A 23,953-nucleotide genomic window follows, 5' to 3' on the forward strand; every position below is an offset into this window, starting at 1 on the left:
GGAGTGCCACAGACACTTTTGGTTTTTGTTTTACCCAAGCCCTAATTGATTCAATGATTGGCTTAATTGGTCAGAATTACCATGTGTTCCAGGTATTTAGCAATTGATGATTAAGAGATACCTACAAAACCTGCAGGATTGTGGCACTCCAGGACCAGGGTTGCCTATCCCTGCAATATACTTGAACTTTGACCCATTCTACTCCTCGAGACCATCACTTTCAATTCAAACACAAAATGTCTCGTTTTCAATCACTCGACAACAATGTTCATTAATGATCAACAAAATGAGAATATGTTAAAAAAAAAAAAAAAAAAACGACATAGAATGTCTCTACAGCACTGTTGAACTTCATCTTCTTTAATATTAGTATCACAAGGGTATCCACACGGGTATTATAAAAAAGAAATAGATGGGCCTCTTCAGTGAGTTACAGGAAAACAATTCTGTCTTGGGTTTCTGTGACAGTTTATAAATTACTCGACATTCGGTCTCGTAATTTATGCTGTCACAGAAACTCTAGATGGAATTATTTTTCTGTAACTCACTGAAGCCCATCTATTATATATATATATATATATATATATATATATATATATATATATATATATATATATATATAGTGAACAGGGAGAGGGTTAAATTCCTCCATGCCTAAAAACATGTACATATGCATGTTTTGTTTCATTGTTTAATTAATTTAAGTAATTGTAAATTAGAACCAGGTGCAGGGTATTTATGAGGTGCAGTCAGTCTGCACTGGACTGCTGAGTAGAAGGAGGCAGAAGGTGTGCTCTGTTTCTGAGCAGTCAATGCAAAAATAAGTGCTGTTAAAAACTGTGTGTTTTGTTTGTTGACAGGTAAATGGCTTAGCCGTCCTGCATGTTAATCAGTGACCTGTTCAAAGTGAAGTTAGGCTCTATGTTTGAGCTAGGAGTTTATTTTGTTTTTGTTTGGTTGTGGATGGCTTATTAAAAATAGCGCAACCGCGCTTGAAAAATCCATTTCGGTGTCCTGGGTCTATTTTAAAAGGGGCAACGAATGACCGTGAGTGCCGGCCGTGTTACAATATATATATATTGTATATATTGTATACCTTTTTGTATACAGGCTTTAATATATTTCCCATTACCATCCACCATCTTGACTGCAGGCTATAGTGAGTGGTATGTCTACTTTTAAAGAAGGTAAATTAAAAAGCATGTACACTAGGTTTCATTTCATAATATGAGAATAAATAAAAATACAGCCTGTAGCGGGTATAAATGTGGAAATTAAGTGTGGATTAAACAATGTGCGGTTAGTCCCGCTGGTGGGGTTCTTTTGTTTTATTTTTCACAGACGCCGTTCAGCTCTGCAATCTGCCTCCTCAGTTGGGTTCACCTGTGCTTGATGGATTTAGTGCCTGGTTGTCAGGGTAACAACAGATGCTGCCTCATCATTGGTCCGCGCCGCTGCTCCCTGGGAAAGCTCCGCCTTTGGTTTTCAACTCCGCAGATTTTAAAAGACAGAAGGACATAGAGAGGAGGACCAAAGCAAATTATATTTTTAGCCGATTAAGTAAAAATAGTTGTTTGACTCTCTCTCCCTCTGTGGATTACCTAAATAACCCCATTGTATGTCCATGTGTTTTTCTGTGTATTACTTTGTTTATTTCTTTTAATATTTTATTGTTTTATGCTTATGGGGATTGGTGCAATGAGATTTTAAATATATTACAGGTACTGTGGTTGCTATATTGGAAGACAAGATATTTTAAGGGGTTTGTTTTAAAGAACATTTTGTTTAGATTTGTTTGCAGGTATATATTGGGGGAATCTGGGGTGGTTTGAGTATTGCATTGTGTAGTTAAATATGTTGTCATTCCCTTTCACTTCCTTGCTTTGATTTTGAATATTATTTCTTGTTCACATTTGGATTGCTTAATTCTGTTGCTATTTTGTTTTGCACGTTGGTTTGTTTTGATTTGGTAGAAACTGACCTTAAGCCCCAATGTGCGTTTGCACCTCAAATCTATCTGTATGTTTTGAGTGTAGACAGTTGCACCCCCCCCCCCCCCCTCCCCCCCCCCCCCCCCCCTCATGAGTACGCCTTTGTTTTATTTATTTATTTATTTATTTTTTGTTCATTCAAGATACTTTGCACTATTTTATTTAATAAATAAACTGTCTGGAACTCCTGCTCATTTGCTATTGTGCACAGAAAGAAACTAGTACTTTATCCAGAGGACCTCGCCCTCTACAAAACCATGTGGCGTAGACGGGCACTACAAATTCAATCTTAAGCCTTTGTGGCAATACCTTGCTACACAGCCCAATGAAGGACAGCTTCTTGGCACAACATGCTATAAGTGTATGTTACATGTGGTAGGTGCTTCCAATGGAAATTTGTAGGATTTCATCCATGCTTCTGAAACTGAAGTTGTACAAGAAACAGAAGTCAGTGAAAACACTCCTGGAACACCGTTTACTGAAGTTTTGTTTCAGATGTCAGTAGGCCCATTCTCCAATTGCATTTGCTACAGAGATATCTGGCTTGTGAGGTCTCAACATGATTCCAGGACCGCTGATATGTTTTATTGCACTAACTGCTTAATAACGTGGCACCATCCATCTCCAAAAATATTTGCTGGAAAGTTATCATCCATCCTTTTTATATAATTGCATTTTAAAATAAACAAAATACATCACACCATAGCTTCATTTAATCAATGTACTTAATGTGTTTAAATGTAATGTATTTATTTATCAATGGGAAAAGAAAAATAGTTTTCTAGGATAGTTTAATTAAGATCCTTAAAAGACAGATTATTAAGAAACTTGAACAATGGAAATTAGCAATTATGGGGATGAATCAACAACGGGTGTACAGTATACTGTAATTCAATCACTGAAGCAAAACAACCTGCAATGCAGAACATGTATCACTTAATTACATTCAGATTGAGAGCACACAGAGAAAAGCCTCCCACACTATTTTTCTTATCTTAGCATTTTCTCTTCCTGACCTCTGAAGTCTGGTAAATTGAAAAATCACTCATAAATATAGTTGTCTTGAAAGAACTACTGTACCTCTTGACTGAATAAAACATTTTGTTTCAGCCTTGACCTTGACACACATTACAAAGAACCTGCATACCATTACAACCAGTTTTATTTAATTGATTACAACAGGAAATAAAGGAATTTATACATGCCTGTAAGACAATGGGGTTTCCTGACAGGCAAGTCATCAAATTGTAAAGCTTTGCCTTGTTGCTGCTTAAACTTCCATCATTGACTAGATTTTTTCATAAAGCCACATACATTGTTTGCTCTTCATACGGCATTTAACCCTCTTGAATCACATTTAAATCAAATGCATCAGCTTTGACTAGGATAGCAAGGACAAGAAATTGTGCAGGTTATTGCTAGAATTACTGGTCATCATGGGTGGTGCAAAGTCTCCAACTTTCAGAATAATTGACTACATTTGAGTAAATGCATAATCTTGTTCGTTCCACTACTAGTTTGTTTGACCACTATTTTAGAACACTGTGCAATTAATTATGTAAAGAAATAGCCCATGTTATTCAACACCTGCATATCGTTGTCAATTAATTCCCCAAGGTTTCCAAACGCAGAGGCGTGCGTTCCATGACTGTGGGACCATCAACGACCAATACAATCTATATACAGTACCTTTAAATGACATTTTAATTGGCAACTCGTTCCTTTGTTAACAGCACAACAAATTGTTTCGGGTAATTTATTTTAATAAAAGAATACATTCAGCTCTCGTTTATTACAAATAGTACACCAGATAAAGACAAAGACACATAAATTACATCAATTAATACTTGTTTTACATTTATTGAAGAGGGTATATTGCAGTGTTTTCATATTGCCTGTACAATGTCGCAAGTCCTGTAAAAGGAACTAACTCATTTGCAGAAGTGTTTCAAGATGTGCATGCCCAACAAGACGATTATACTGCAACTGTAAACATGTATCTAAACAGTACTATATTTACTGTATTTAAGCTGACCTACTACTATACAACTTTCCATCGTGCAGTATACTAATATTAAATATAATAATAACTTTTTTAGTAGCTGGATTTTGAAAGTATTTTAGAACACAACGTTTTATCAAACTTTCTAAATATCTAGCATCTGACCAATGTTTCTGTGCAATTGAGCAATGCCAGTATGCCCCATACAGGTTTGACATGCATTTAAAGTCAACAACAATAGGTCACACTTTAAAATATGTAATTAAACTGCATGATTACGTTGTTGTTTGTTTGGCCAGGTTTATCAACGTCTTAACTTCGTACTAGAACTGAACCACTTTTTTGTGATTTATTTTGTAAAACATTTATTGTTACAATACTAGTTACTACAAGAAACTTAAGACATTTTGACAATCCTTTGTAGGCAACTGCCATCATATTTTCAACACCCCCAGTCCTTTCCGTTTAGTAACGCTATAAGTACTATACAATGCAGGACTGTATTTGTATGAATATAGGTTCACAGAAATGTCCTAACAATACAAGTTCAAATGAAGCATTTTTTTCCATACTTTTACCAATATCAAAATTACTGAAGACTTCAAATACATTCATTCAAGATAATTTAGATTTTTGTTTCGCATTTATATTATAAAGGATTCATACTTGGTGTGGATAGTTAAATGAACAATTTGTATAAATTGTCTCCATATTTGTGGAGCAAGACGTTTGCAGCTTGGTAAATACTGAATTACAAATATTTCATCAGTAGAATGTAAGTACATACAGGGTCTATGTTGAAAATCACTTTTTACAACGTTCCAAATCTTGGCAAAATCATATAAAACATATGGGGTAAATTGCAGCGAACCAAATGCAGTCTACTTGATGCACCCAACAGGGGGATTAAGTAAATCAGAGCCACTTGCTTGGACTAACGTTAAACAGCCAGACAGGTCACAAATAAGATCCACATAAATGGCAGGTTTCACTTTAACATTGGCATTATACCCCCGTTAGCATTAACCTTGGACTACTTACCTATGGTAATATTTGGCAGTCCAAGATTTGTGCTAATCAGGGTCTGTGAAACCAAACTAAACTTGGATTAAGTTAGTCGTGTGAAGTTAGAGACTACGCTAGTCTGATTGTTCTGATTTGTCGCCTTTTTCTTAATATTTGCTTACAAATCTGTTTATTGGTTAGACACATGAAGACTTTGTTCTCTATGTCCCTCATGTCTGTATTACATAAACCAAGTTATACTATCACATTGAATGTGTATATGGCAATTAAGGGTTTTAATCTTCTAGTACAACCTTGCAGCCTGTATAATAATAATAAAAATATAACGCTTTTCCAATGCTAATACATCGCATTTAAGGTTTTTGTTTTAATATATATAACTATTGCCTAATGTGCTGTTACATTTTTTTTAAACTTGCACTTTTAGTTTTGATCCTATTCCCGTAGCAGAGTGTGAGGCGAGTAATATTATTTCACCTTTATAAACTAGTTAACTGAATCTTCTGATGAGGACGCTGAAATTGGGAATAATTTTGTACAGTTCATTTTTTTTTTGTCCTGAAGTTAGTCAGCTTGGAGTGGAATAAACCACTGGTACGTTGCAATTTACCCCTCGTTACCCCTATCCGTGTTCATTGATGCTTCCATAGAACTATAAAATTGTTCTTAAGTAAAGGAGTTGTGAAATCTAAAAAAAAAAAAAAAACTGGCCAAGGTGTGCTCATATTTGGATAAAACCTTAAAAAACAACATATCAGTCAAGAAGACCAATGTTCCGGTTTGTGTCTTCTTATAAGTTGTCCTAAGAATGTTTACAATTTTGGATGTGCTTGTAGGACCTAGATAATATGCCATAGTGATGTGTTTCCCCACTAGACACACTGGTGTTAAACATAGCAGATGGTAACATTCTGTTGAATGATCCAATTGAATAACTGCATCCAACAGAAAAATAGAGATATATGTTCATGAACAAGAGTCATTAAAATAGGAATGTTACCTAGAAGTGATGGTCAAATGAAATATTTACTATGGAAGTTGTTTTACTTTTAACAGAACTACCAAAGAGTATCTTTGCAGAAATGCATTTGTCTATTGCTGCATTATTCTCATCTAAGTATCATATCTCATAATGGTAAACAATATACTGAAGTTGTTTAAAAATGGCATGCACAAGTTGGCATTGGTGGTAATTAAAGCCCACACATACTTTAAGAAGCAACTTGTACCAATTTCTGAGCACATACACATAGTTCTCTGCTTATTGATATGTGTATACATCATAGAGTATACTGTGGCTTTTTCTTAATAAACAAGTGTACCAACCCAGTGTATCAAGACAGAAGTACATTGCTGACTTGACCATCATTTTGGCTTGAAGCCATCAGTGCAAGAGAATTGCAGTCTTGTAAGTAGGTGGATTGAACCATAAATGTAAAACTGAAGTTTCTATGGTACCTAGTCTGGGCAAGTATCTGTTAAATACTATAATAACAACGATTATTTCAGTATTTCTAAATGTACCTCTGTTGAGCATCTTTTAGTAATAGATTATGTAATTAAAGCCCATCAGAAGCTTCAAACTCTTGGTCTCCGTTATAAAAAGTGAGACGTCTTGATTACTTGCACTGCCCGCTGCAACAGGTTCTTGTAAATGCATATTGTATGTCATCTATGTTTTAAAAAAAGGCTCTATTACAATTAATTCCTACACAAAAAAAATACAAATCTGTACTTCCCAAATCAATACTGTTTGGTACATTCTTGCTATGTGATTTTCATTCCCCCAGTGTTCCAAAAGGATGCATGATTTTGGCAATTTTTAGGCACATCAAAGCACGGATGAAATCTCACTTCACTTGGCACATGTGCCTACTGACAGTAGTGATGCAACAAGTTACTGTTTGTTTTACTGAGGGACATTTTCAAAAGCTGTTTCATTGACATCTCTCATACCTACAGCACAATACCTTATAGCCTAAAATGTAACTTTAAAGATACCACTGGTCTCCAATTTATATGACTTCTTTTGGCACACAAATTCAAATCTTCTTGCAAAAAAAGCTGTTCAATGAGGTTGTCATGAATTGACATCTTGACCCATTGAATTGAACGGAAAGGCATGGCTGGACGTGAACTGCCAGTCATACGGTTCAAAGATGAACTTCTCTGTAGTTGAGAGGCGAGTACGTGTTTTAAGCTGATGTCAAGTATCATTAGCTCATCAGTCGCTTGGAGGAGATCCATTACAAGTTGGTCACGTGCTGACGCTCGTCTCTGTCCAAGCAGGAGTGCTTTCATCCTTCATGGTAGAGGCTGTCCTTCTTGGCACTTGTTTAAGTCCAAACAGTTTGCAAGCAGCCACCCGGTACTTCTTGGACATGATATTGTAAAGAATTGGGTTGATGGCTGCGCTTAAGTAGAAGAGGACAAAGGAGACTAAGTTGCAATACTGACTGATCTGAGACATTAACAAAGAGCCAGCCTCTGAAGATTTGGAGAAGAGATACCGTCCAACGTGAAAAGGGAGCCAACAGAGTACAAAGGCGAACACCACCACAACTGGAAAGAAAGCACAAAGAAAGATACCACATTAGAATGGGAGATGAACTGAATAGAGACTTATGCTAATTTCTAAACATTTTGGTTAGTTTCAAACATTTTGATTGGCTGTGGAAATATAAATCAGAGTTGATTATCATTTTGTTCTGTTTATTGCATGAAATTATTGTTCAGAATTGAAAAACCACCAACAATCACAAAGAATGGCATTTGTTTAGATTCCAGTGCAAGAAAATTATATAAATGTGTCAAGATACTTCTGAGCAGTATCTGTACAACCATAGCTTACCAGGAAGTTCAAACACTATTTTATTGGTTTCAAAAGAAAGTTATGTTGCTGACTATCAACTACAAGCAATGATGGCTTAAATAGCTTTGCTTCTAACATTCTACTTGCCTTGATGTGATTTAAGTTTAAACAGCTGCACATTTCTTTTTTTTTTTTTTTTTTTTTACTTTTCCCAATGAATACAAGCGGTTCTAACTGAAGCTACTCAAGTACTGTTTTGTATGATATTTTCTGTGTTCTTCAATTCAGAAGCCATTTACAAAAGCAGCTCCTGAATTCAGGTAAAAACACCTTAACATTTATTAAAAAAAAGCAACTCAGTATTTGAAATAATTGCAGTAAGATTCATTGTAGATGTCATAAAAAAGCTAAGGGGACAATAAAAAAAAGAACATACTATCTCATTAAACATTTCATCAAACGCTCCAGGAGCACCTTTTAAAGTAAGCGAATGAAGCGCACAGTGGATCATGCCAGTCAACTGGACAGGTGGCCAAACTCAAGACCACACTTCCCCCTGGGTGAACCTGCTGGGAATGGCACCAGGGGAGCTGGTGGGCTGATCGGTGAATACCACACTGCGAGTACAAAAAGAGGGGTATTTGAAGGATTTATGAAGTCACAAAACCATTGGAGTCAAACCAAGTTTCACCAACAACAAAGCCCAGATAAACTGAATACAACATTGTATGCACTTGCTTTTTTTCTTTCATGACTACCCAGCATTTCTACCCAACAATATAATATAGAAATGCATATATACTAATATACTACGTTATTTTCAGTTAAAATGGAGCACCGCTATGGAAATGGTTATTTACTAAGGGGCAATGAAAGCACAATGGCAGCTATTGCTATGCATTTTACCACAGTGGTAATATTTTCAATTTTTGGCCTATTATATTGTATCATTGGCTACATTTACAACGGAAATAGAGGTAGCATACTATGATTGTAGCACTATTATTCTTGACCCTTGAATTTAACCATACCAAACTGGCACTGGCCGGCCCTCTTCAGGAGTTCCACACTTGGAACCCGCATTTAAAATATAGAAAAATGTAGTATGATGATGGTATGATGACATGAACATTCTAGAAAGAATGATGTTCTATTATGAGAAGTCATTGCAAACCTGGCCATTGATTCTACATGGTGGCACGATTAGACCAGTCCTATATATAAGAAGGTCCCGAACCATATTCTGCCTACAGAACTTATTTAGTTGAATGTTGTTTTATTATTATTATTATTATTATTATTATTATTATTATTATTATTATTATTATTTATTGACACATTAACTAATTAAAATAACACTCACAAAGTTAAGCAAATAATGATTCAGAGAAAAGCCGGAAGGTTAATAGCCGGAAGGTTATTGATGTAACCCCGTCTTCCCTGGCGGTTGACATATGCCACTACCGACATGTTGTCCATCCGGACCAGGACATGTCTCCCTTGCAGCGTCAGAAGAAAATGCTGGACAGCGAGGTGAACCGTTCGCAGTTCCAGCGCATTAATGTGCATGGATGTCCAGCGGCCCGACCATGAGCCGCTGACTCCTCTGCCTCCCCAGACTGCTCCCCAACCTAAGTTGGACACGTCTGTCGTCACTATCTGATGGCTGTGGATCGCTCCTATATTACACTTTGAGAGATCTTCATCTACCAGCGTAGGGTTTCCCAACATGCGCGGGACACGGTCAGCCGACGATGTTTGTCGTGCTTGGGGTGTAGCCAGAAGGTATTGAGCCACAGTATTGAGGGTGAGACCCAGCCTCGACAGATGCTTCATCACAATAGCCCTGTGGGCTACTGCTCCTTCCTGCGACTGGGAACAGATTAACCAGTCATCCAGGTAGTTCAGCACCCTGATCCAGGCAGCTAGGATTGCATCCACGCACTTCAATAACATGTGGGCGGGGCTAAGGAGAAGCTGAACGGCAGCATGGAAAACTTGCCCCTGAAAAGCGAAGCAGAAATACTTCCTGTGTGCTGGATGAATAGGAACATGAAAATGCGCATCCTTTAGCGCTTTGCAGTTCATTTATTAAGTGCGTGTCAGGCGCGTCAGGTCCAATTTATTTTCACACGTGCAGTTAATTTTAGACGCGCTGTTTAAAAGTATTTTTTTCCACAGTCAAACGGGTTTAAAAGGCCCTGCATATCAACAAAGCACTCACTAGGCATCTCCAGCCCCGCCCCACCCTTTCGTTCGCTATAACTTTCACATATGCTAAAAAATAAATAATAATAATAATAATAATAGTCGTACATACCAATCAGTCATCTCCTGATCACTCGTTTTATTACCGAACGCCTCAATAATGCGATCCAAGTCATTATTTTATTACTATAACATCTCAAAAAAGCTCTTCAAATGTCCGTGATATTCTCTGATCGCTGATGCAGTCACAGCCAGCTTGTTTCCTTATGGCCGCTGTTATCTGATGCCAGGGGCAAGTATGACCATTCATGAGATATGCCCTTTTTTTTCGGCTTGTCTCAGCTCCTGTCGCTCCCACTCGGCCATTGAATGGTTTTCTCGGCTTTTTCTGGAGAAAAAACTACTAGAAACCCGTTTTTTGCGTCTTATTGATGATGTCGGACAGGGTCCGACATTGAACCGGATAGGAATAATTGCAATTTAGGACCAGGTCCGACATAGGACCACAAAGGGTTAAGTCCACGGTGGTAAACCAGTCGCCTGGCCGGACAGACTGTAGAATTGATTGTGTGTAAGCATTTGGAACCTCCTCTCTCTCAAGAACCTGTTGAGGTGTCTCAGGTCTAGGATGGGGTGAAAGTCTACGTCCTTCTTCAGCACTAGAAAATGCCTCAAGTAGAACCATTCCTTTTGGAAGGTGGGTTTGAGAAGTAGTGCAGCTACTTCTTGTTTAAGGGCTGAGACCTGGTGAGGGTCGCTCATGGATGTTATCATGATCCCTCGAAAGGGAGGAGGTCCTGCACGGAATTGAAGCACGTAACTGATGTGAATGGTGGTGAGCACCCAAGTGTCTGAGATGCAGTCGCACCAATATTGCAGCTGGTGTTGTGACAAGGGACGGGTCTGAGACTGCAAGCCTTCAGGGGCCTTGCTTAGGCTAGTGAGGCTGTGGCGGAGCCTGCTGTGGGGGCTGTCTGGGGAGGCGTGGAACTGCCTCGGGGAGCGCTGTTGCATTGGGGCCCCACGTCTGGTGCTTCCCCCTCCCTGTGGGTAGGTTCAGCTGCTAGCCGCCGCAGAGGCCTGAAGGTGATGCCTCAGGTCGCCAAGTGGGGTGGTGGGGATCGGAACCGTCCGAGTCACCGTGCTCAGGGCCTGACCTTGGCAGCCAGAAATCTGGAGAAGCATACCAGACACTAGGCGCAGCTCTTAAGCCACCGGTTCCAGAAGGGACGCCGACTGCAGTATGCCATCGAGGTAAGCCATGAGAAGACTTGCTGTGTCGGCCAGGCAGCTAACCTGCGTTTCCGCCGTGTAAGCCTTTTTTTAAATGAGCCTCTGTTACTCTGCATTGGCTGTTAGGGCATGCAGGGTCCTTAGGTAAACCCCCTACTGAAGGGGCTCGCATTAGTGCCACGGTGGTCGTCCACTTGTGGGAATTCCGCTGCCCGTTTCACCACACTTGGCACCGAAACCAGATGGTTCCAAGATGACCACACCTCTTCTAAGAAGTCAGGGAACACCAGGAAGGGCTGAAGGCGGGGCAATGCTGCCTGAGTCCTGAAGCTGCAGTTCGGATGCAACCGTCCAAGGTACCTGAAGGAACTTCGAGGCTCGCTGTATTAGTGCCGGGATCGAGCTTGGGAAAGGGGAGAGACCAGCATCTGAGGCTGTCTCGGAGCTGGGACCCGTCTCAAAGGTCAGCTCTTACGTGTTTTCTTAATTTTCCTCCTCCTCCTGAGGGAAGGGGCTACCACCCCAGGAAGCCACGGCAATTGGTCTGGTTCAGAGGCATCTGGGGCGACCACTGGCAAAGGACGGGGTCAGTGGCAAGGTAGTTGTTAGCGGCGGAGCCAGGGCCGGGGCAGGGAATTGGGCCTGCTATCTGACCAAAAACTCCAGCACCTGAGCCATCAGGTCCTTCAGGTCAGAGCTGTCCTGCGCTTGTTTGGATTGTCTCGCCCGCTTAGTGCTCCTCACAGGAGATCTAGAGCGACTGCGAGCCTGAGAGCAGGGAATACTCTGCGAGGAGCAAGGGGACAATTTCAGGATGGGAAAGGCCGGGGCTCCCAGCGCCACAGACTGTTCTGTAGAGCTAGCTGGGGAAGCCACACCGGTAAACCTGGCGAGTCTGTTGCATAGCACCCGAGGCTGAAACGCTGCATAGATCTCGTAGAAGGAGGCATCTCCCAATGCAGAGGTGGCATGCTGCATGCCCAGGAACCTGACACATAATTTTTGCATGCTTGTAATCATGTTCACTCTACATGCATGCGGTATCAGGATCGAGGTACAGAGGAGTAGAAGTGTGCCTGCCCAAGCACTAAGGGCGTCCAGAAATGAAGGTGCTGGAGTGAAAACACACTGGAAGTACTGATATCTGGGTGCGTTTGATGCTGAAGCGTCAAGGTACAGAGGGGGCACCGAGGCTCCGAGGTCCGAGGGCACCAGAAGACTGAAGCCTTGAAGGCCCGGGGTGCGAAGCACTGAGGGGAGTAATTCAGTGGAGCGTCGAGGTACTAAGCCGAAGCAGCGAGGGTACCGAGGCTCTGAGGCACCAAGATGCGGAGGCATTGAGGGCTTCCAACACTGGAGCACTCAGGTGCCGAGGGTGCAGGAGCACTGAGGTCACTGAGTGCAGAAGGCTCTGTGGCACCGAGGGTGGTGAGGGCGCCGACTGCACCGAGGCTCAGAGGCCCCGAGGGTGTTGATGCACTGAGGGGCGACGAGCACCAAGGGCATCTTATGGAGCACCACTACGAGGCATCGAAGGCGTCATAGCACCAAGGGCACCATGTGCACCAAGAGCTCTGAGGTTCCGAGGGTGTCGAAGCACCAAAGGGCACAGAGCACCAAGGGCACTGTGTGCACCGAGTCTCTGAGGTCCCAAGTGGCAAGCACCAAGGGCACACAACACCAGGGCACCAGGGGTATCGATGCACTGAGGGCACTAAGGTCCCACAGGTGCAGAAGCACCAGGGGAACCTAAATGCCTGAGTATTAGTGTGCCTGGGCGCCAAAGCACCAAGGCACAGAGTGTCTAAGCACCAAGGGCATAAGCACCGAGGGCATAAGCACTGAGGCACCAAGGGCACCGTGCACCAAGGGTGAAGCACAGATGGTACTGGGATGGGCGTCTAGCCTAACTGCATGCAGTCACACAACCCGGGGTAGCACGTAGCATACACCGGGGTGGATACACAGGCTTGGAGGCTGCAGTAGGCAACAAAGTAGTGTAAACACATGGTGCTGCACCAGGGAACAGCACAGCCGACATCTGATATTAACCACATGCAGTCACACGACCGGGGCAGTGCGAGCATACGCCAGAGTGAAGGCCCAGGTAGAACCAGGCCCCAGTGGAGGAGGCATACATTGTTTGTTGTTTGTTTATTTTTAGGTTTTTTTTAAAACTGCAGATGCAGTGAGAGACATGCACTCACACACAACAGCCGAGCTGTGAATAAAGACCATTAACCATGCCAGGCGCGTAGACTGAAGAGTTTATTATTATTATTATTATTATTATTATTATTATTATTATTATTATTATTATTTTATTTAATTTATTTATTTATTTATTTTTTAAGCCAGCGCACTGAGCGGGCAGGTCGAGACAGCTGGCGGAATCAACTCAAGATAAGGAACGGGGCAGAGTCGAGTCCCGGGGGGGAATCTGCATGTCTCTTTTTTTTTGTTTTAGCTGCAATAGCAGAGGAAATATACAAAAACAGCAGGTGCTGTAAAGGTTAGAAAGCAGCTTACAATCGCAAGCGATGTAGGCTGATGAAAAAAAGATATTTTTTTTTACAAAGAGCAGCTGCAGAACAAAACAATAGCTCAGTTCAGAAGCTCAGTTTCTGATTCCAGGGAAGTGGCAGGCTGACTTCCAGCACTATTTAATAATAATGCTGGGGAAATCCAGAAAAAAAAAAAAAACTTGAAAGAGGTCTTTTAGACTTAAGAGCAACTGGTTGGTTAGTACCTCACCTTACTGCAGTGAGAAGCAAAAGAGGAAGGCTATTTGTTCCCTCAGAAGGCGGGACCGAGGACGTCACTCCTTGGAAGGGCCTATTAGCAGCTCTGATTTAAAATGCTCGGCGAATACCTACCTGTGGCAGGCATTTCCCAAAAGTATTGTTGGTGTTCGTCTTCGAATTTAAAGGGAACAGTAATTCCATTCCAAAAGTATTCATTTTGTCCCACACTAAATCTAGTGTTAAACAGAAATCCTAAGGAACAGATTCTAAACACATTCTAGTACTGATATACTTTAAACACTAAATGTGTTTATAACGGTTATTAAAATGTTGTTTATACATAGCAGAAATGTGTCACTCTCAAATATGATTTGGCTAGCCACACTGTAAAATATTATATCTCCAATGCAATTCATCTGTGTGACATTTATTCACCTCCCTTTGTTAGACATACGGTATAGCAGGTTGGACCACCATTTCTGGATACACAAAACACAGGTACATTAACGACGTTGCCTGCAGCAACACAGCACTTTTGTTACATTATTTAATACATTTACTCACAACAGAATGATATGATCGGGGGAAATGACGTATATATCGATAAGCAACTACTAAGTACTATATTAGTAATGCAAAAAATAAATATTTCAACGTGAACATGAAAAATATATAAATAACCTAAGTATATTCGTTCCATATATTATACTCTAATCATGATTCATAAATAATAATGAGGTGTACATGTTTGCATAATATATTGCAGAACACACTTTATATAGCTAGATTTAAAATGAATAATAGTCCAATACTTCTATATTCCTAAATGTATCAATTGTAATCGTAAAAGGTATACCATTTAGCGTTATAGGGAGAAAAAGGCTTCTACAATGTTTTCTTACCCAGCATTTTCACAGTTTGCTTGCTGCTCTTATCTCTGGAGGACATGCTGGGTCCTATGGTCTCCCTTTTTCTCTTGCACAACTTTCTTCCAATAAGGCTATACAGCACAGTCAAGCAAAACACCGGCAAGAAGAAAAATATGCTGGAAACCCACACCATTATAGTAAGGAGCCCAGACCGGATAGCGTAGTCTGTCGCCTTACACTCGTTTGTCTCCCACGGATCAGTGCCGTTCTCGTGTTCAACTCCAACCAAAACGAATATGGGGCCAGCACTGACAAATGCCACTATCCAGATAATCAATATTACCCCTTTCACGCGACCCTTAGTCACAACTACTTTTGCCCGTAGTGGGAAACAGATGGCAAAGTATCTCTCCACGCTAAGGGCTGTTATGTTGAGGATTGTGGAGTACGTGCAGCTTTCGCTGGTGAATTGGAATACCTTGCAAAGCACTTCCCCAAAATTCCAAGGTCTATAATGCCAGATTCTGTAAAGGTCCAAGGGCATGCAGAGGAATATAAGGAGGTCTGAAAAGGCCATGCTGGATAAGTAGAGATTGGTAGTTGTCCTCATGTCCTTGAATTTGGAGACGATCAAAATTGTCATTAAATTCCCTGCAGTTCCGATAATGAAGAGACAGATGCAGGTAGCCGATATTCCTGTCAAAACCGGGATAGGAAAAAGATTGACTGGGTAGTCAGTATCCCAGTATGATAAGTTGTCCCAATTGTCCGTATCAGCCCAGCTGCAGTTGTGCGAGCAGTTAGCATTTGCTGTCTCGTTTGACATCCTGAGTCTCAAACTCTGGACTCGAGGTATACAGATGCTAATCCCAGTGCTTCTAGGCAGTGCTGATATTAACCCAGTCGGTGCCTCCAAATTTTAATGGCATGGTAGGAAAAACATGTACCTTTGCTTTAAAACTAAGAGTTCATACAAATGATTAATTTATATAACGGTGAAGTTTTAGGATAAAAAGATGGCGTTTACCATGTTGGCAATAAATATGATTCTTTAAAAATGCTAAATGATTCTGCATTTTAACTGCAAAGTTCTAATGTCACACTGCTCTCGCTAATTGTGTCTGTTTGTCATTATAATTATTTTGGAACATAATGCACAAAATGTATTCCATACTTGTTTAAAAAAAGAAAAGAAAATTTCTCCTGACTTGCAAAGTCTGTGAAAAAAACCTATCCTGTCTGTTAGAGCCAGAACAGCAAATGCACTGCACAGGGTACATTCAACATTGTGTTCTCATTCATAAAAATGCATCATACTGACAAGACATCCAAAGAAGTTAAAAAAAAAAAAAAAAAAAAAAAACAGAGCAAAAACATAGAGACAGAAACTGTAGGACTCGTCTGACTCCTGACGTGTAATCCACTAATCTGCAAACTCAATAAAAAGAAAAAGAAAACGAACGGGTTTTTTTTTTTTTACAGTGAAGCGCTTGATTTTACTGCCGCTCTGTCAAGTGCCTTCACTACTACAACACGGTGGTTTGTATAAAGTTAAACTAATAGGGGCGCATGCGTACCATGGCATAGAAGCACATTCGCCAATTGCAATGATATGAAAAAAAGAACAAAAAGACTAGAATGCGGTATACACAAGAACGCTGGAAAGAGACATTTAGCTTGGGTGATAGCAGAGTTACTAAAAAAACAAAGTATGCAAGCATAGCACACTTTAACATCATCATCATCATCATCATCATCATCATCATCATCATCATCATCATCATCATCATCATCATCATCATCATCATCATAATAATAATAATAATAATAATAATAATAATAATAATAATAATAATAATAATAATAGACATTTTATGGTTGTTAAGTTGATGCAGTTTAATTTGATGCCATTTCCTCTTTTTATAAACTCAGGCAGCATACAGACAAGGTCAAGTAGACTGGAACACTAAAACCTTTATTTTAATTATATAAAGGATTCTGCTGTAATCTACTCAGTGTAATAGCTGTGTTGCTTTTGGATTTTACTGGAAATGTATTACAATTTGACTTGAAATTAAACTTTATAACAGGTCCATTACCACACCCACCCACTTTTAAAAAAATAACTATAAATAAATTGCACCTACTATCATCCAGGTAATTTGCCATGACTATCTAAGGGTCATTGCGCTGTCCAGGGTGCTGAAATCTCATGCCAAGCACAAAGATTGTACTAGACCAAAAAAAGGGTTCTATGCCATGGTAGGTATATCAATGGATATCCAGTACCTTGAGCAGCCATGCAACACAACCCATTGCATTTATGACACTGTGTGTCTCACCTTTCAAACGAGGCAGCAAATGCTAACTGTGGTACATTAATACCTAGGTTCCAACATTGCTTGTCCAGAAATGGTATATCTCCCAGGGTAACAGTGGTAAGAGTATCCTGAGAGGCAGTCAGCTTGGTTTTATGAAAGGGAGATTGTGTCTAACCTTGTTTGCTTTTTTTGAGGATGCAACACCGACAATGGATAATTGCAAGTACAGACGTGCTCAAATTTGTTGGTACCCCTCCACAAAAAACGAAGAATGCACAATTTTCTCTGAAATAACTTGAAACTGACAAAAGTAATTGGCATCCACCATTGTTTATTCCATATTTAATAGAAATCAGACTTTGCTTTTGATTTTTTATTCAACATAATTTTGTAAATAAGAAAACAAATGAAAATGGCATGGACAAAAATGATGGGACCGCTAACCTAATATTTTGTTGCACAACATTTAGAGGCAATCACTGCAATCAAACGTTTTCTGTAGCTCTCAATGAGACATCTGCACCTGTTAACAGGTAGTTTGGCCCACTATTCCTGAGCAAACTGCAACAGCTGTCTTAGGTCTGATGGGTGCCTTCTCCAGACTGCAAGTTTCAGCTCTTTCCATAGATGTTCGATAGGATTCAGATCAGGACTCATAGAAGGCCACTTCAGAATAGTCCAATGTTTTGTTCTTATCCATTCTTGGGTGCTTTTACCTGTGTGTTTTGGGTCATTATCCTGTTGGAGGACCAATGACCTGCGACTGAGACAGAGCTTTCTGACACTGGGCAGTACGTTTTGCTCCAGAATGCCTTGATAGTCTTGAGATTTCATTGTGCCCTGCACAGATTCAAGGCACCCTGTGCCAGGCGCAGCAAAGCAGCCCCAAAACATAACTGAGCCTCCTCCATGTTTCACTGTAGGTATGGTGTTCTTTTCTTTGAAAGCTTCATTTTTTCATCTGTGAACATAGAGCTGATGTGACTTGCCAAAAAGCTCCAGTTTTGACTCATCTGTCCAAAGGACATTCTCCCAGAAGGATTGTGGCTTGTCAATATGCATTTTAGCAAATTCCAGTCTGGCTTTTTTATGTTTTTCTTTCAAAAGTGGAGTCCTCCTGGGTCTTCTTCCATGGAGCCCACTTTTGCTCAAAAAGCGACGGATGGTGCGATCAGAAACTGACGTACCTTCACCTTGGAGTTCAGCTTGTATCTCTTTGGCAGTTATCCTTGGTTCTTTTTCTACCATTCGCACTATCCTTCTGTTCACTCTGGGGTCGATTTTCCTCTTGCAGCCGCGCCCAGTGAGTTTGGCTATAGTTCCATGGACCTTAAACTTCTTAATAATATTTGCAACTGTTGTCACAGGAACATCAAGCTGCTTGGAGATGGTCTTGTAGCCTTTACCTTTACCATGCTTGTCTATTATTTTCTTTCTGATCTCCTCAGACAACTCTCTCCTTTACTTTCTCTGGTCCATGTTCAGTGTGGTGCACACAATGATACCAAACAGCACAGTGACTACTTTTCTCCATTTAAATAGGCTGAATGACTGATTACAAGATTGGAGACATGTGTGATACTAATTAAAGAAACTAATTAGTTTGAAATACCACTATAATCCAATTATTTATTATCTTTTCTAAGGGGTACCAGCAAATGTGTCCAGGCCATTTTAGAATATCTTTGTAGAATAAGCAATAATTCATCTCTTTTCACAGCTTCTTTGCTTTATTCTATGACATACCAAAGGCATGCAAGTATACATGATAAAATAGCTTTTAATTTCATCACTTTTCAGGAGGAATGAAGCATTATTTCAATGAGCTGTAAGGGTACCAACAAATTTGAGCACGTCTGTATATGACATGGTTTATTTAAATTTCCAGAAAGTTTTTGACAAAGTCCCGCATACAAGATTAATCCTCAAACTAAACGCAGTAGGGATTCGAGGAAATGCATGCACATGGATTAGGGAGTGGTTAACAAGCAGAAAACAGAAAGTACTGATTAGAGGAGAAACCTCAAAATGGAGCGAGGTAACCAGTGGAGTACCACAGAGATCAGTATTAGGTCCTCTTCTCTTCATAATCTACATTAATGACTTAGATTCTGGTATAGTAAGCAAACTCGTTAAATTTGCAGATGACACAAAAATAGGAGGAGTGGCAAGCACTGGTGCAGCAGCAAAGGTCATTCAAAATGATCTAGACAGCATTCCGAACTGGGCAGACACATGGCAAATGACATTTAATAGAGAAAAGTGTAAGGTGCTGCATGCAGGCAATACAAATGTGCATTATAAATACCTTATGGGAAATACTGAAATTGAAGAAGGAATCTATGAAAAAGATGTAGGAGTTTATGTTGACTCAGAAATGACTTCCTCTAGACAATGTGGGGAAGCTATAAAACAGGCCAACAAAATGCTTGGATATATAGTGAAAAGTGTTGAAGTTAAATCAAGGGAAGTAATGTTAAAACTTTATATTGTGTTCCGTTCTGGTCACCTTGTTACAGAAAGGATATTGCTGCTTAGAAAGAGTGCAAAGAGTGGCCAGAATTATCCCCGGTTTAAAAGGCATGTCGTATGCAGACAGGCTAAAATAATTGAATCTATTCAGTCTTGAACAAAGAAGACTACGCAGAGATCTGATTCAAGCATTCAAAATCCTAAAAGGTATTGACAATGTTGGCCCAAGGGACTTTTTTGACCTGAAAAAAGAAACAAGGACCAGGGGTCACAAATGGAGATTAGATAAAGGGACATTCAGAACAGAAAATAGGAGGCACTTGTGAGGGTCTGGAACCAACTCCCCGGTAATGTTGTTGAAGCTGACACCCTGCTTGATGAAATTCTGGGATCAATAAGCTACTAACAACAAACGAGCAAGATGGGCTGAATGGTCTCCTTTTGTTTGTAAACTTTCTTATGTTCTTATGTTCTAAATGGGGTCTGGGTGGTTGTTAATGAAATCATGTAGTCACTAGGTTCTGAATTAGTCTTGGTTCCAGTAACTGTCCAAGTTTCTGTTTTAACCAGAACCTTTTTTTCCTTCTCTAAATTGACCGTTCAAATTCAAATACAAATACAAATAAAACATATTTTTTAAAACATTTTAAAACTCAAAATACAACCAGTTTTTTTAAACTACATGTTCACAGCCCCATTGGTTATGAACCAACGGCCTGGCAGATGTAGTCATTTACAGTTGAACTTGGATGGAATAAACTTGATTTTCTTTTCTAAGAAACAACAAAGCATTCCTGCTCCAGATAATACATTTAAGAGAGGGAACGATTTATCACAACTGTAAAGATGACATTTTGCTAATCCAATAAAGGACTACAGACTTTCACAATTATGTGAAGAAAATGTAATTCTATGCCAGAAGCGTCTAGACTCTAGAGCTCTGGGTCTGATAACTTTATCATAACATTAAAGTGTTCTTTTGAATAATGAGTTGATGTAAAGACTAACAATGGAAGAATGTGTCAAGGGCAGGGCACTGCAGACACTGTGGTCTTAGTAATTTAAATGTATAATTTAGTGAAATTGGCATTATTATAAATATTGTTGTTGTTGTTGTTGTTATTTTGGATTCTGCAAGTGGAATTACAAAACAAATTGGCCTGTGTCAAACAGAAAAGTTACAGTCGACCCCAGAAACTGGTCAACTAATCGAACTGTCACACAATGTCATCAATGGCATCATGTGATATGCAATGAGGCTGGGTTGATGTGGACAACCAATCTATTTAAAGTATTACAAAGCACAGACAAGAACAAAGTATGTAAGGAATGGAACAAGTTAAAGTAGTTAACGTTGAAATAGGTGTGATGTTTTCTTTTAGTTGTATTTAAGACAGTGGATCAGCCCCCTTAATCTCAGCTAGCATCTTTTTGAGGCACAATGAGTTCCTTAACAAAGGGCTCTCTTGAATAGACATTATAATTAGCTCACCAATATGTGTTGTGCTGTTATAATTTTTCAGCAACAATAGAACATTTTCTCCTGGCTTCAAACTAACAATACATACTGTTCATCCAAAACTTTAAAAACGAAATCACAAATTGTGTATTAAAACTAAAACATTCAACAGTGTTATTGTATTGACCAACAAGTTTTTAACAGTTTACCTTTATTAAATATACAGCATTCCCTGACAAAACAACCCCTAGGGTAGCTGCAGTAGATGACACTGTGTCTTGAATGTTTAATACCTTTTTATTATTTGAATAATAATAGTACATATATTATGATGTATATATGCCTCTCCATGTTGCGTGTTAGTTTCAGATGCAATGGGCAAAACATTATATCTGACAGACTTTGATTTTTAATTAGAAAACTTCCAGTATTTTCAGAAAGGTTGACAAGATTGTGTTTAAATAATGCCATTTAATAAGTTGTACATTTTGTCAAGATCCAAATGCACTACTGTAAAAGCATAGTAGTGTTTTAAAGCAAGGTAAAGCACATGCAAGCATATTCTATAATGTAATATACATTGGGTAGCCATGGTAAAGTACGGTTGGCATGTGGCAAAAAAAGGTGGTCAATTATCCCTAGTTAATCCAGCACAGTTTAATTTGGGGTTTTAACAGTCTGTGCTGTGGGATATAAACACAATACAATGACCCTAGATCCAAACAAAAGAAGTTGTGGTTTTTTTCTGTTCACTTATAAAGGTGTTGTTAAGTCTGTACAAAGGAGAGATGCTCCCCCAAGTGGTGAGAAGAACTCATTACAAGAGAGAATAATTCTATGTAGTTTCTTGCATGATCTGTTATGGATCAGGGTCTTAATATTTAATGTCTCTGAAAAAAACATTTCACTCTCCTTGGAGAGTTGTGGAAGGGAGGCTACACAGGAACACATACAAATAGACAAAAACACACAAGAACATAAACAATATTGATACAATCCAGATAATACTTTTTTCACTGTACTTAAAGCATCTATGACAGCACCTTTAACTTACTATGTACTGTTTAATGTTTTATTACAGGACATTAGGGATGTTAATCATAATAATGAAAAAAAGCAATGCATATTCACCCAGTGCTCCAGCAATAAATATTTACGGTAACTGAAGATTTTAGATATCTGAATCAAAATCTTTTTTAAAAAACACTGCTTACAAATCATAAGACACATAGCTATAGCCTGTTCAACATAACTTGAACTAAAAATGCACAAAACTTTCAGCCCGTAGATTCAAACTTACCAGCATATGAAGGGCAAACAAACAGCTAATACCAGAAGATTGTATTTGTGTGAACGAAACAAAACAAACTAAGTTCAATGACAAACGTTTCAATGTCTTCACATCTTTGAAGAGCCAATACAAAAAAAAGACTTGAAACAAATATTAATAATGTATAGTTTATTTCATGTGTTTACATACAATGAAAAAAATAATGATTTATATACTATAATAGATTTTGTTTTAAAATATGAAACACGTTTATAGAATAAGAACAAATACAAAAATAAAAGGCTCTTACTTCAAATTTGTTTGTTAGAAAAGAAAGTGCAGAGGGCCCTATTCACAAACTTGAACCTAGCTATTTCAATTGTATAGCCTGTTTGTATGGAACGAATACACCAGCCTAGAGCAGTTAGCATAAAAACACAAAAGTAATTTATTCCATCAAAAACATTTTTAACATTATAAATACAATATGAAAATTACAATGTAAGAGGAATGGCATCTCTAAGAGATTAAATATGCAGCAGTTATTGTATTCACCCGTTGAGAGACTCAAAGAACACAGTCGTGTACCAACTATAAAAAGACACTGGGCTCCATATCAATTGGTCACTTGAGTCTCCACAGTGCACTTTTTCTCTTTGTGAATAGGGTCCATAAAATCTACAATAAATAAAAAGGAAACCAAGTACCAAACAACTAAATGGTTTTGGTCGTTTGGTTCTTTGCTTCAATCTGGATTATGGCAGATAAATCACAGACAATGCAAAAGATGAAAAGTTACTGTAGGTTCCTGGTACCCAATAGGTTAATGTGTTGCAGCTCAGACCATGGGACCTGCAGCAAAGGTACCAGAAAGCAGTAGTTTACCCGTATAGTACAGTATTTGCATATCCTGAATAAATGTAAAAATCTAAAATCTAAAATTATTCTTCATACAATAAAAGAATATGGATATTGCAAACATTCAAACAAATACATTATTTCCGTTGATCTGGATAGGGAGTATAAACCATAATTTAACACATCTGAAACCTTTAAAGTGCCATTTGAATATCCCATCAGAATACACTACTCAAATAATCTAACAGGGTCATATTTTGTCATTACAATGTATCTATTATAATTTGGTACTGTACACGCACCCGAAGATAATATAATATAATATAGTATAATATAATGTAATATAATATAATGTAGGAAATTCTGCCAGAAGAAAACGTAAGGCGAGGGCTAAAAGAATGCACAGGTACAGCACTATGACAGGGGATTATGATTCAATGTTACGCTGGTATTCAAAGGTTGTAGAGCAGCACGTCAGCGCTGATCAACATCATTTCTCAGTTTCAGTGAACCATCTTCTTTTCCTTCCATTTTGTTGTATTGATCCTGTACATCCTTAACGAATGGGATCTGGGAATTTGGATTGCTTTCTGAAAAAAAAAGAAAGACACACAGGGAAGTTTAAATTGTGTCCGGTTCAGCTTCTGCCTTATAATATGGGTTGACAACAGATTGCCTTTATATACAG

At 39.1% G+C, this 23,953-nt stretch overlaps 2 protein-coding genes across 2 annotated transcripts in view; both read right to left on the reverse strand.

Moving 5' to 3' along the window:
• Positions 1-2,804: 2,804 nt before the first annotated feature.
• Positions 2,805-16,191, reverse strand: LOC117416961 (growth hormone secretagogue receptor type 1-like). The gene is made up of 2 exons (XM_034028479.3): positions 14,919-16,191; positions 2,805-7,581 (listed from the first exon to the last, which is right to left on the reverse strand). The coding sequence occupies exons 1-2, from the start codon at positions 15,709-15,711 to the stop codon at positions 7,277-7,279; spliced, it is 1,098 nt and encodes a 365-aa protein (XP_033884370.2). The 5' UTR covers positions 15,712-16,191; the 3' UTR covers positions 2,805-7,276.
• Positions 16,192-22,581: 6,390 nt separating this feature from the next.
• LOC117416867 (mucin-4-like) overlaps positions 22,582-23,953 on the reverse strand; it is a 28,490-nt gene continuing 27,118 nt past the window's right edge. Inside the window, exon 42 of the mRNA XM_059034207.1 lies at positions 22,582-23,855. The gene's annotated coding sequence lies outside the window, so the exon portion shown is untranslated. The remainder of the gene's footprint in view (positions 23,856-23,953) is intronic.

Source organism: Acipenser ruthenus, chromosome 12 (assembly GCF_902713425.1).
Source record: "Acipenser ruthenus chromosome 12, fAciRut3.2 maternal haplotype, whole genome shotgun sequence".
NCBI classification, from domain to species: Eukaryota; Metazoa; Chordata; class Actinopteri; order Acipenseriformes; family Acipenseridae; genus Acipenser; species Acipenser ruthenus.